The sequence below is a fragment of the Podarcis pityusensis genome (assembly GCF_964106645.2).
Source record: "Podarcis pityusensis genome assembly, chromosome: 2".
NCBI classification, from domain to species: Eukaryota; Metazoa; Chordata; class Lepidosauria; order Squamata; family Lacertidae; genus Podarcis; species Podarcis pityusensis.
The window spans coordinates 77,418,583-77,432,028 of record NC_138029.1 but is presented as its reverse complement, the minus strand read 5'-3'; the positions used below and the strand labels follow the sequence as shown (position 1 = coordinate 77,432,028).

The window sequence follows — 13,446 nt, the reverse complement described above, 5'->3', positions numbered from 1 at the left end:
CATTACTACCACAAAGTTAAATGGTTTTGCCATTCAAAACATTTCAGTTTTATTTAAGTAAAATAGTTCAAAAGCTGTAATATTTGAACAGTAAAGCAGAAACAACTTCCTGCATGAAGGATTAAAAACACATTTTCTTTTTTATTTAAACATTGTTTCATTTCAGTGAACTGCATCAGCTTCAGTGAAAAGTTCCATGAAAGCTTTAGTAAAATCAATTCCAAACGGATTTTTTTGAGAAAAGGGGAAGCAACAAGCTGCTAAGGAGTGATTCATTGTTTCCGTTCAGTTAATACATCTGCCTTACATGCTCAATGCATAAGAATAAGAATTACAGAGGTTGAAATTATCTCTTTTGGAAGTTATGTACATACCGCACTGCTCCCATTAAGTTACTTGCTTTTACATATGACTAGCTAAAACCTTAAATAAGAAGGATTACCGTAATTGATAGGCACCATCCCTGTACATTTTTACAATTACATAATCTAAAGCTATGTAGGCTATCCCCAATGTTTGCCTATTTTTAACATAAGACAATATGCTTGCAGACAGAACAAGCAAAGCTTACCCCATTTTTGTTCTCAGCAAAGGCTTTTAACCCAAATTCTTTCTCTCTCTCTCTCTCTCTCTCAAGTCCTCTAGTTTCTTTTCGCTCAGAAACGAAACTGGCTGCTTTCTTACAGATGTACTGAAGCCTGGTGGATATGTGCTGTTTCGTTGTCAGTGACATCAGCAGGAAAGCATAGCAGGCTTCCTTGGTCACACCTACTTTTGCTCAAAAAAGCCTTCTTAAAGGTACAGAGCGTTGCTTTTCACCCTGAACCACAGAACAATATAAGGCACAACTGAGTCATCCTAAACTGCCCAATGGCTTCAATGCATTCTGCTCAAGCTTTTTGTATAAATGGAAATCCAGCAATTCTAAAATGTAGCCATATTCTTTGTGCCTGCCCTCAGATTGTGAAATTCCGTCCCCCAAAAAGCTACATCTAGCCTATTTACTCTACAGATGCTATTAGATGCTGAAGACACCCCTCTTTACCCTAGTCTTTGAGATTACACACAAAATTTAAACAGGAAAATTATTGGGCTTCTTGTTTAAATTGCATTACTGTATTATTAACTTTATTTTATCTAATTTTAAAATTGTATGATTATACTGTTGTAATCTGCCCTTGGACCTAATAGTGAAGGGTGGAAAGAAATCCTATGATATATAAATAAATGTTATATTTATTGATTTATTTTATAAAAGTATTTCTATACCATCATAGCATCTATTATCAGGGTGGTATACAATGTTAAAAAAATTGCCATTTTAAAAATAAAAATACATATATCATTAAGGCAGGCATGGCCAAACTTGGCCCTCCAGATGTTTTGGGACTACAATTCCCAACATCCCTGACCACTGGTCCTGTTAGCTAGGGATGATGGGAGTTGTAGTCCCAAAACATCTGGAGGGCCAAGTTTGGCCATGCCTGCATTAGGGTGACTGATTACTAAAAATAAAAACTAAAACTGGAAGTGTCACCATGGTCCCAAGCAGAACTAGCTTTAATAAAAATAAATAAATAAATAGATAAATAACCAGGCAAGAGATTAAATTGTATATGGAAGTTATTAATCTGATGACTGACTTTCAACCACAACTATAACAATATTTTCAAGTAACAGAGACGTTATCATGCTTATTAAGGAAATACAGCATTTGAAATCTTACTAATATCAGATCAAGACAAAGGCTTAATTGGCAAAATGTCCTTAATAATCATGGAATTGGATAAGAAAGTTGGGATCTTTGTATTGGGTAAACAAGCTTCAACAAGTGCTGACATGACTAAAACGGAAATGGTTATGGGCCAAAATACCACCATGGATTATATCTGTAAATTTACAGGAAATTTTCCTGGAAGAAGAAAATCTTGGGAGAAGAAAAAAAGCACCCCTAAGCCTAGATTAGTATAAAAAGATAGCAGAGTCTATAATAGCACCAATGAAACTTACAAACAGATTTACAAAGGTAATTTTTTTATCCTGTTTTGGAATATTATGAAAAGGTTCGTAATAAAATATACCTGTACATTTTAATTAATAACACAAGAAGAAGTTGCTAGATCAGACCAATGGCCCTTCTATCCCAGCATCTTGAGCTTACAGTGGCTGAACAGTTGCCTGTAGAAAACCAGCAAGCAGGATTCAAGCACAAAAGCACTCTTCCCTCCTGTGGTTTCTGGCAACTCATATTCAGAAGCATTAATGCCACCAATTTTACCCAGGAAATTTCCCTCCAGAGGAACTTGAACAAAATTCAAGAGAGTCACCCCCACCCTGATGCCTACCCTGGACATGTTGCTGTGACTGAATCAGTACCTGATCATAGCACACCACCAGTATATACAGTAAAACACACACAGGGAGACCACTATTCAGATAACTAGGTGTTCAGTGTGGGATCGTATCTCTCTCTGGACTCATTCATGTTGTGTACACTTAAGAGCTCACAAGGTGAGGGAGAAGGGGAAATTACAGTATCCTCACAAAGGAAGCACCTTACGCAAATTGGCAGGCCATATGGAACACAAGGGAGCATGAGCACATTACTGTCATTTCTTGTCCCAAAGCCTGAACAGCTACTTCATGTTGGGACCCCAGGCACAAGCAGCCAGCCAACATCACACTCCAGTCCAACAAATGAGGGTACCAGGACAGAGCATACCATGCAGGTAAGCAAGGGAAGGGAAAACACATGCTGTTCATGCCCAAGTGCCACACCTGCCTCTGTATCGCCTTACGCCTACTGTGCCCTAGCTGAACTATCCTGCTCTGGCCCTCTTCTCCCTTGCACCCTCCACAGCAGGATGTAGAGTCCTCCACAAAGGAGAAGTACTTCTCTCAACATGCAGGTAAGCTCTCTGCTGCCAAAGGCCAGGCACTCCACTCCAACCAATGCCACAGCTCACGGTCATTTTTGCCTTGCAAGATCACAGATCAGATGCAGGGAGTAATAACAAGCTGTCACCATATGCAGCCCCCAAGGATAAAGGGGCACCTCCTCTCACAATCACTGCAGGTTCCTTCTCCTCCCAATGGGATTGAATGAAAGCTCAAGACATTTGAGCAACATGCATTTGGCAATGTGGGGGTAAGATACCACAAGGCACACACAGTGGTGGGGTATTAATAAGCAGCGCCTCCTCAGAACAGCTGTGGAGGATCACTTGCTCCCAAATGCCTACATGAGGAGTTTACAACGAGGAATGTGCTTTATGCTTTATCTAAATTAGATCAAAGATTACTACAGGCATTGACCAATGGACGCACGTCCGACTGAAGTGCGATCGTGTACACGTGCATGGTGCCAAACCCAGAAGTGACAATAAAATGTCACTCAAGGGGTGGAATGGGGGCGGGGCGGAACACTTTACATGGGCCCTGCTGATGCACGTGTGAGTCCTGAACTTAACCCCCATGCAAAACGAAGATTGCATTCTGCCGTAGGTGTTTGTGAGCTTCCCTATTTGCTAACCAGTAGTTCAGTCATCCATCACTACTCAAAACATTCATCCAATGAACCGATTTCATATGTTCATTTTAATATGGGTGGAAATTGCCACTTTGTTGTTCTTGAAAGCATGAAACTAACACCCAACAAGAAATAGTTGCGGCTTGTAAAAAGTTTGCTTCTTGGCATGAAATGTCACTTATTATAAGGATTTTCCCCACTCCAGGATTTAGTTTTCACCTTCAACAGAAAAAGACGACATTGAAGAGTAGTTATGACACTTTGCAATACAGTGGTACCTCGGGTTACATACGCTTCAGGTTAACATACGCTTCAGGTTACAGACTCCGCTAACCCAGAAATAGTGCTTCAGGTTAAGAACTTTGCTTCAGGATGAGCACAGAAATCGTGCTCCGGCAGCGCGGCAGCAGCAGGAGGCCCCATTAGCTAAAGTGGTGCTTCAGGTTAAGAACAGTTTCAGGTTAAGAACGGACCTCCAGAACGAATTAAGTACTTAACCCGAGGTACCACTGTATATCAGAAGAGTCTAAGGGCTTGGTAGACAAATGCCAACACAAAACTGGTTCATTAAATCACAAGACTGTCATTTACATGAATCTGAGAGTTCATGACCACCAACTTATACCAGCATCATGCTACATGAATTTAAAAAGAGTATTCCACAACAAATAGTCTTAAGATTTCTAATTGTGGCTACAGGTATATTGAAACTCCATAAACATGCACCCTGTGAACACAGCTTTTTACATATGCCATGAAGCAGGGCTTTCTAGTGTAACATATGATAAGAATTTTGTAGATTTGGCAAATCCACACCATGATCAACTCCAACCCGGAAACCAATGTCCCCACTGTGGAAGGACGTGTGGATTCAGAATTGGCCTCCACAATCACTTATCGACTCATTGTTAAAACCATGTTTATGGAAGACAATCTTACTTGGCTACGAGTGATCACCAAAGAAAAGAATGATAAGAATACATACAATTGCATGTATCACAGATATTACATTAGTTAAATGTGTGTACATAAAACCACTTATTTACTTGGGTTGAGAGTCGATGCCAAAGTCGTTCGATTTGTACATCTCAAATTCGATATCTGCTTCTGACCTGTAGTATAAAAACAAATGTAAGACTTTAATGTTTAGCAATAATTTCATCCTATGTAGCTATTCACGTGGCGTTAATATCTAGTGCAGGGAAGTCATACATGGCGAACTGTGCTTCTCAGCCATAAAGGGGAGTTTTTCCATTGAAAATAGAGATAATTAGCCAGGAGCCTAAGATGAGTGAAAGTTTCCCAATCCTTTCCTCCCTCCAGTGCCTCTCAAACACCTGTGAAGGGTTAGGGGACCTCCTGAGCAAAGTGGAATTGGGCCCAGGGAACTGCTGGGAAAATGGGAATGACCCCATATTGAGTAAATAACCTTTTTCCTGTAAACCTCCTTCCATTCACTTAGGATTCAAGCCACTGTGTTTAAGATGCACCTTTAAATGCTGAAGCACCCCATGTATACTAAATTTTATCCCTAAATGCAAAACAAAACAAGATTGTTTACATTTACCTCTAACCCCCAACACCATGGTAAGTCAAGCAGCAAGCCAGGTAACTAAAACATCACAGTAAGACACTAAAAGGCCCATAAAAGGTTTGCCTAATTAGAATATTCTTCATCTGGTGGTAGAACATTAGAAGAGAGAAAGCCAAACAAACCTTCCACAGGAGAGAAATATGCAGCTGGTATGCAGCTGTCCCCACAAAACAGAGCCACAAAAAAGGCTCTCACACATTCCAAACAACCTAGCAGTCACCCGCAACCCGACAGAGGGAAGTGCATCCTTCTCCTCAGTTCTTAAGCGTGTGGGGAAATTACATGGGAGGAGACAGTACTTCAGGACCCAAGCCATTTAGGGATTTATAAGTAATAACTAACATTTTGAATTATGTCTGGAGCTGTGTTTGTAATAACCAATGCAAAAGTTCTAAAATGGGTGCAATATACGCATGAAGCTCTGTTCCTGTGTGCACCAGAGTTGCTGCATTCTGAACTAAATGGAACCTTCAAAGGCCATGTATAATAGCCTACAGTCTTGCTGTAACCAAGCGTGTGTCACTATGATTTGGTCTGGCCTCACCAGAAACGGAAGCAGTTGGCACTGGGGCCACAGCAGCAAGGTCAGGTCCATCCAGGACTCCCCTCAAACTCCAAACCTTAAAATTTAAAGTGAGCGCTACTCCTTCAGAAACAGGCAGAAACCACCATGCCTCAGGAAAGGCTAACCCTGCCACAAAGAGAACCTATTGTCTGGATTAAGCTTCAATTTATAAACCCTGAGAGTAGCAAGACTGCCAGAATCAGATTTCTAGGCAACAGGGAGACATGCAGTGGGTCACTGGAATCCCACTCTGCAGCTTTTCCTCCTGCAGCTCAGCAGTTCTGGGAAAAGCTGAGGAGCAATTTGTCCCCAGCACCAATTAACTGGAGAGTAGGAGGCACATGATGGGATCTCCCATGGTCTGGGAAGGGAGGTTTAAACCTCTCCATTTCTGTGTGCTGAGGAGGCAGGGGGCGAGTGCATGGGTGGCAGTGTGCGTGGCTGATAATGGAGTGGGAGGAAGACTCTGTGTCTGCCTGAGAAGGAGGAGGCCGGTGAATGTGTCTCTCAACACACCACCCACCACCATATATTGCTGCCTGGGCTGAGAAGGCTGCCATAGGGCAATGGCCAATATGTTGAGCAGCAGTCCACCCCAGACGACCTCCCAGAAAGGACATATTGCAGAATGATGCCCCAAAGACCTATCTCTGACAGGTGGTCTAGAAATATACGGTTATCAATAATGGGTTTTTTTAATTTAAAAAACTGCTTTGAGGACCAGTAGAACTGGTAGGGATGCATTATCCCCACCACCACCTCGCCCTGGCAAAAAATATATTCTTTTGGCACCGATTGTCAAATAAGGTAGCCCAAGTCCTCTTGGCCCCATTCTGAAGTGGGAATGAAATACGACTGGATAATCCATTTCATTCAAGAACCTCAGATACTGAAATGGCAGAAATGTGCTCAAGCAGCTTTCCAAAGACTGAGCATTTTACACTGGCCTATCATTATCTAACATTGTTGGGTCAAGGGAGGATTTTTTAAAAATAAAATAGCTTTAGCACAGCCATCTTAAACTTGGGTAGAACCACATTTCCCTGTATGAAGGCAATTCAATCCTCAAGACCCATGTAGGGTCTCAAGACCTGGTCTCTTTTATAAACCAAGACAGGTAAGGACATGAAGGCTATCTTACACTTCCAAAGATTTTTGTCGACAAAATTGAAAATTATCCCTAAGGAAAGAAAACGCAGGTATGATGGGCACACAACGGAATTCAATTTTAACTATGGCATCCAAGTCAATATGAGCAATTTAATCTGCAAAGTGTCAAGCAAAACTTTCACAGTGAGCTGAGTCTCCGGTCATACCTTTCTGCATCACATACAAGTTGCTCATATTTAACCAATCTTAGCATGCTGTCTGAGCAGCAATATCGGTTGTCGCAATTTCCACAGCAGAATTCTGGACAAGATATTGCTGATATCACAACTCCATTATAATCGTTATATTCTATGCAGTCTTCACAGAAACCTGAAAATAAAGTCAAACAAACAAGTCATTGCGCTACACATGTTCCACAACAAATTCACTACAAATCAGCATAGCTTCTTTTTATTTGGATCTCCTGGAAATTATATACCAACATGCACAAGCTTCTGACTCCTGCATAATTGTAACCCTAAATAGTACATCATTGGAAGGAAGAGAATGATCTCATTCAGAAGGAAAAGGTTATTGAAAGTAGTATTTATGAGCATCTAGTAAAACCTGTGAGGGAAATGTATATGGGGGAGGAGAGCTGCCAAACGTTGTGTGTTTTACATGGCTTACATTTTTCTACAATCCATCGTGAAAGAAACAATCTGTTACAAAAGAAGTGCTATCTGCATAAACAGCTAGGTGCCCAAAAATGGCTGCTACCACCTCCTTGGTTTGGGCAGCTAAAAGAAACTTCTGAATATAGTCCTTGCTTGCATCACCAGTTCAGCCTTCTCTTGCTTTGATTATCGGCTAGAGCAGAAAACCACTATTTACTACTTAAACATTTATATTCTGCCCTTAAAGTGTGGTTTTTGAGACAGCCCTTGAGTATTCTCTCTGTCTCTGTCTTGCAGACTCTCTGTGTGTGATGCATCTCCCAGGCTACTGCTGTAATTCGAGTCAAGGGCACAAACAAAAATGATGTGGGAGATCTGTGATCGGGGTCTCATGGTGGTTGTTTTAAAAAATTGCTGTATGGGGCTCCAGAACTGGAGAACAATGGTGTCAATGGAGATGGCTAATCCAACCTTGCCTTTCTCCTCCCCATAATTTTTCCAAAGCAGCTGTTTGTTCTTCTGGAGGAGCAATCATGATATCACAAGTCTTTGGCTTGAATCCAGACTTGTTCTTCCACAAAAGGAAGGGCTCCTTCTATTCACTGAACAGCTTTCAATCCAGTGGAAACTCCCATTGGTATAAGTGGGAGTGGGGGAAGAATGTAACTATCATTGATTTCTCCTTTCCTGTGCACCCCTGCATCATCTCTCACACTGTTCTGGAGGGCTGCCCAACCTCATTTCAGGAGGGCCAACAGGAAGAAGGATTCTGCAAAAAACCACTTCACCTTCTTCTGCCAGTGACAGCATCCCAAGAATGGGAGTCTGCTCACTGGATCCAAGTATTTTTGTTAATCTGAAACATCAGTTGAAAATTAAAAAACAACAACATATCATCAGTTTTTAAACACTGTCAGAAATAAAATCTCTTCCAAGGTATCAGGCTGAAGCGGTACTTCTGGATAGTCCCAAAATATATTGGCCTGAAAAGCTCAACAAAATACAGCTATTTTATTTTATTTATTTTAATATCACACTTCAATATAAATTGCTAGGGCAGAATTAAACTACAAATAAAACAGATCCAAACAATTATTAAAAATGCACAAAACCTAAAAGGCAGCAAGATCTCAAAAGACAGGAAAAAGCAACAAACAGGTCTAAAATTTCATCTCAAAGGTTCTGTCCTATGTCTAACATAACAACAAGTTAAGTGCCAGGCAGAATGCTCTGAACTTGAAGTGAGCACGCCATAGTTAGGATGCAAGCACTGAAAAGGTCCCATAGTTCCTGGTGGCTTACCAAACTCACCACAGATGGTAGGTGCACCTACCGAAGGCTATCTGCATCTTGATGTACAGTGCCAGCTGCCACCAAGGTGAAAGCCAGAATTTTGAATTGGGTCTGGAAATGGACAGGGAAGCCAACCCCAGTGGGTAATCCACTAACTGGACTTTGCAAACCATCTGCAAAAGCAACCTCAAACAGAGTGCATTACATTAGTCTAACCTTGAGAAGGTTAATTGAGGCCAGGCTGTCTCTGTCCAGGTAAGGTGTTCACTGGTCCACAAGCCTTAGCTGGTATAAGGAACTCTATACTGCAGAAGCAACCCATGCTTCTAATAAGATAGATAGATCAAGGGCCATCCCACAATGTGAAAACCTTTTTCTTGGAGGAACCGGGAGTGTTATCTCATCAAGCACAGGATGAGCACCACTTCTCCCACTTCTCTAGACAGATAATACACTCACTCATGATACCTCTGTCTTCAGTTTATCGGCCTTCATCCAGTCTAATACCGCAGCCAGACATAAACTGGGTAATTCAAAAGATTGAACCTCACAGCAAGATACTCAATATATTTACTTGGAAACATGCCAAACAGTAAAGAATCAACCTGACTTTCTACTAAGTCTGTTCAGGATTGCAACATTAACCTCAAACTGGGGGGAAATGTTCTCTCACTCCATTATTGTTGTGATAAGCAGGAGCTCTAAGCCTTCTGAAGGGTCCACCACTGTGCACTGGTTTCTTCCTGCTTATTTCAAACTTAATTGAAATGAAACTCAAAAATAGATTTGCTTTCCACAAGTTGACACATATGATTAAACGCTGTAAAGCAAACTAGCAAGACAACTATAATTAGCAATGTTTAATTCAAACCTACATCAGCTGCCAGTTATTTTCCAGGCTTAGTTGAAGGCACTGATTACAATATTTAAAAGTATTCATGGCCTGGAAACTGCATATTCAAGGACCAAGTCAGACATCTCTGTGTCTGTTTAACATGTATATGTCAGTTTGAATATTCACAGGTGTGAAGGGGTGCATGGAGGACGGGAGCAAAACTAACCCCTCAACACCCCACTGCTTTGATTCCCTCCCCAGTCCAGCTCCAACAGTGGAAGTGATCTAGCCGGGGGGGGGGGTAGTGGTTGCACTCCAATGAGTAAACAAAGTTTCCCACCCATACTGACAAGTGCATGTTTAACAAACACGTGCACATTTGGTTTGGCTACCCTTCCCATGTGCTGGTCTCCCCACTTCTGAAAGTTGTCTACTACAGCTCTAACATTCTTCTAGAGAAGTCAAGAGCAGTGGCCAACAGGCACAGAAACTTTGCAATACTGCCCCAATGATTTTGACTCCCTGAAGAAGATTTTTGCTGGCCTTTCAGACTTCAAGGAGGGAGTCCATCCAAGCAGTCATAGTTTGCTATTGATACTGAAGTAATCTGGGGTTTGTTATCTATGGTTTTTAGGTCCTTCACACAGTTGCTTGGCAGTAGGTCTTATTGCTTAATGATTTTTGCACTGATTGTGTTAGCTGCCCTGAACAGCTAATTACGCCAAGGCCAGACATAAACTTTTCTTTTTCAGTTGTTTCCCATAGTGGGTACATGTGCTTTTATAACAACCTTCTGCCTTTTATAACAACTGTCAACAAGCCTGCATTTCTAGAGATTGTGCCCATAGTGTTTGCATACTTTGGAGAGGACTCTAAATCCTTTATAAGGGCTAAAGTAGACATGACACTGAGGACACGTTTCCCACTGCGATCCCAATTATCAGCCCACCAGGGGATGCTATTAGCATTTCTGAAAATTACATGTTGAATGCAAGCACATGCTTAACAAAATGTCTAATTAGGCTCTGAATTGAATGCTTTGATCTGGTTCAGATAATCAAATTCTGGCCTGTTATCCTGGTCTGTTAAATGACATTAAGTCCCAAATGGGCTAGATTTTTGTACTTTGCTTTTACAACATCTTGTTGTTTCTCTGCACAAAAGTTGCTTTATACAGAGCAGGTGGGGGTGGGGGTACAGATCACTGGATTCCAGCTATGAGTCCTAAGGAAATGCTGTCAATTTAAAGGAACAGACTAAAATACTGCATGGGCCAATGAGCTGCTATAGATCTGATAAAGCATACAGAAAAAAGATAAATTATCACTTCAAAACACAATGGCGGCATCCTCAATTGTCTCCTAATTCCTCCTGAAATTCAAAGGTATCTTAATAAATTCTTAGTCTAATCCAGGCTGTTTTTCTTGTAGACCAGGAAGACAACACTGAACACTTAGGAGATGCTGCCTGCATGGAGGAAATAAAAGTTGCTACTTTTCCCCCATTCCCCTTTTCTCAAGCTGCAGCCTTTTAACACATTTCCTGCACATGAGAAGGAAGGAACCAGACCACACCACTGCTTTATTTCCTGTGCATTTGAAGAGGAGGTGCTTTTGTAATCAAAGGTCTTCCTTGCTTGACTCTCAGAGCTATGTCAAGGAGGACTCACCCATTACACATTTTGTGCCATAAGTTCCGTGTTCGAGTGTGGGGTTTTGGGGTCCCATATTTCACCACTGAATTAGAGAAAACGGCAACTGGGTTTTCCATGGAATGCCATTTGCTCTGGTACAGCATTAAAACGAGTGTCTTCCTGTGGAAAGTGCCAGGGCAAAATTTTAAAGCGCTGCTTCGACACAGAGCTTTAAAACATGGTGCAAAAGGAAGTCTGAGTGAGCCTGTAGTTGAAAGCAAGATAGATACAATTATGCTAGACATGGAATTTTGTATTAGATACCAAGCTGATTAAAAAGTACTAACTTTTTTATATAATCATTTTTATTACTTTTACATATAATCACATTGCATAACATTTTGACGCTGCCCATTTCATGAAGAACATGAGGCTCTAAAGATCTTTCTAAAGATTGTAGCCATGGGGAAATAGGGCCATAACTCAGTGGCTGAACACATGCCATGCAGAAGTCTCCAGCTTCAGTCCCAGGAAACTCCAGGTAGAGCTGGAAGAGATCCCCTGCCGGGATCTCTGCAGATCCACTGCTAGTCAGTGCCGGTAGTTCTGAGCTAGAGGGATCAATGGTCTGATCAGGTATAAGGCAGCTTCCTATATTCCTATTATAGCAGCAGATACATTAGTTGATGAAGCTTGGTCTGTCACAATATCATCATCATCATCACCATCATCAATTAAATATTCAAAGTGGGGAGCCAGGGGTTCAATTTAGAGAGCAATTGGCAGGAGCAAGTTAAACCTTTCCTACAGTCCATCTCGTATTATTTTGAACCCAGGATGCTTAGGAAAAGAGAAATAGTTTCACTAAAACATGCATTTTACTTCTGACAGAGAGGCGTATTGAAAGCTTTGGTGGCTCCCAAAGAGAGGTATCCCAAGGGTGAAATCCTGCAAAAGCAATCACTATGGCTGGGTGGTGTCCCCTCCCCCCACCATACGGTCCCTGTGGGTGCATATGCACCCAGTAAGGCTTTCCCTAGCATCCATGAGAAAACCTGAACCTACAGAAACAAAAACTGGCTTTCTTCATCCCGCCACTGCTCTTCTCTCCTTACTTACTTCTTTCTCTCTGATTGGAATTCCTCCCTTCCCTTGGAAATTCTGGCCAGAGTAAAGGAGACAATGGGCTATGGTGGATGTGGTTTGTGAAATGGGAAATGTGTGGGTGTGAAATGCAAGTGGCTATGGGTGCCATGCGGGGAAAGGGGTGGGGGGGAGATGAAACAGAGGAGACTGTTTTTGGCAAAGGAGCAAGGCTCATAGGCTTTCTTATCTTGTAGAGACGGGGGTGGGGTGGTGGTGAGAGAGACAGAAGTTGGAGGCATTCCTTGTTTTTAGCAGCAGCAAAGCCATCATACTTCCCACCCAGCTCTGTGAGGAATGGTTGGAAATCTTTTCAGGGATCTGCTCTGTAAAGGCCCCACAGAAATGGGTTGACTGGCTGGGGAGCATTTCTGCAACTCTCCCCAACTAAATAACTCAGTGAGGCAAAAGTACGGGTACCTCTACACCTGTGGCTTTGCTCTCCTTCCCTCTGTGATCTACTTCACACCCACCCACCCCACAGTATTTTCCCCTGTGGCGAGCAGAGGTTGGGGCACATGCCAAACCTATTGTGTGGGTTCAATTCATTGTGTAGGTTCTACTTGTGATCCCATTATTGACTGCCTTCATAAGCCCCTCTTATAATTCAATGGTGGCTTGGAGGGGAGATGCCTTGTAAAAATCAATGAGGACAACGACCTGGATCAATGTTCTTTTGCCATGGTGGCACTGGAAAGTGCTGGATAGGTGATTGTTTTACAATTAATTTTTTTTTATAAGATATTTATTAAAATTTTCAATATTTTACAAAACACACAAAGAAAAAGAAAAAAAGGAAAAAAAAGAAAATACATAGTAAAAATATTTAAAAACAATTCTTTCCTTCCTTTACTTAATCTTCATTTACTTATTTCCAGGACCTCCTCACACCTTCCTTTTTTGTATTCCAGTTCAATTATTTTGTTCAGCAAATCCCTCCCCTCTTTTAATATCCTAATCATTAATCATAAAAATGTTGTAATTTTAGATTTTTACATATTACATAATAAACCCTTTTTTCATCTTCCCTTATAACCTTTCAGCTAGAGACCACTTAGTTTCTATCCAACATCATTCTAACATTCATT

At 41.4% G+C, this 13,446-nt stretch overlaps 1 protein-coding gene across 2 annotated transcripts in view; it reads right to left on the bottom strand.

The window, feature by feature from the left end:
- The window catches only part of SHISA5 (shisa family member 5), a 37,749-nt gene that overhangs the window by 16,580 nt on the left and 7,723 nt on the right, over positions 1-13,446 (bottom strand). The window contains exons 2-3 of one of the 2 annotated variants that reach the window (XM_080994250.1): positions 7,005-7,167; positions 4,576-4,641 (exon numbers count right to left, since the gene is read on the bottom strand). In XM_080994250.1, the coding sequence (XP_080850376.1) occupies positions 4,576-4,641; positions 7,005-7,167 (229 nt within the window). Of the gene's footprint in view, positions 1-571; positions 734-4,575; positions 4,642-7,004; positions 7,168-13,446 lie in introns of those variants that run through there. The other variant, XM_080994251.1, reaches the window with a different exon arrangement.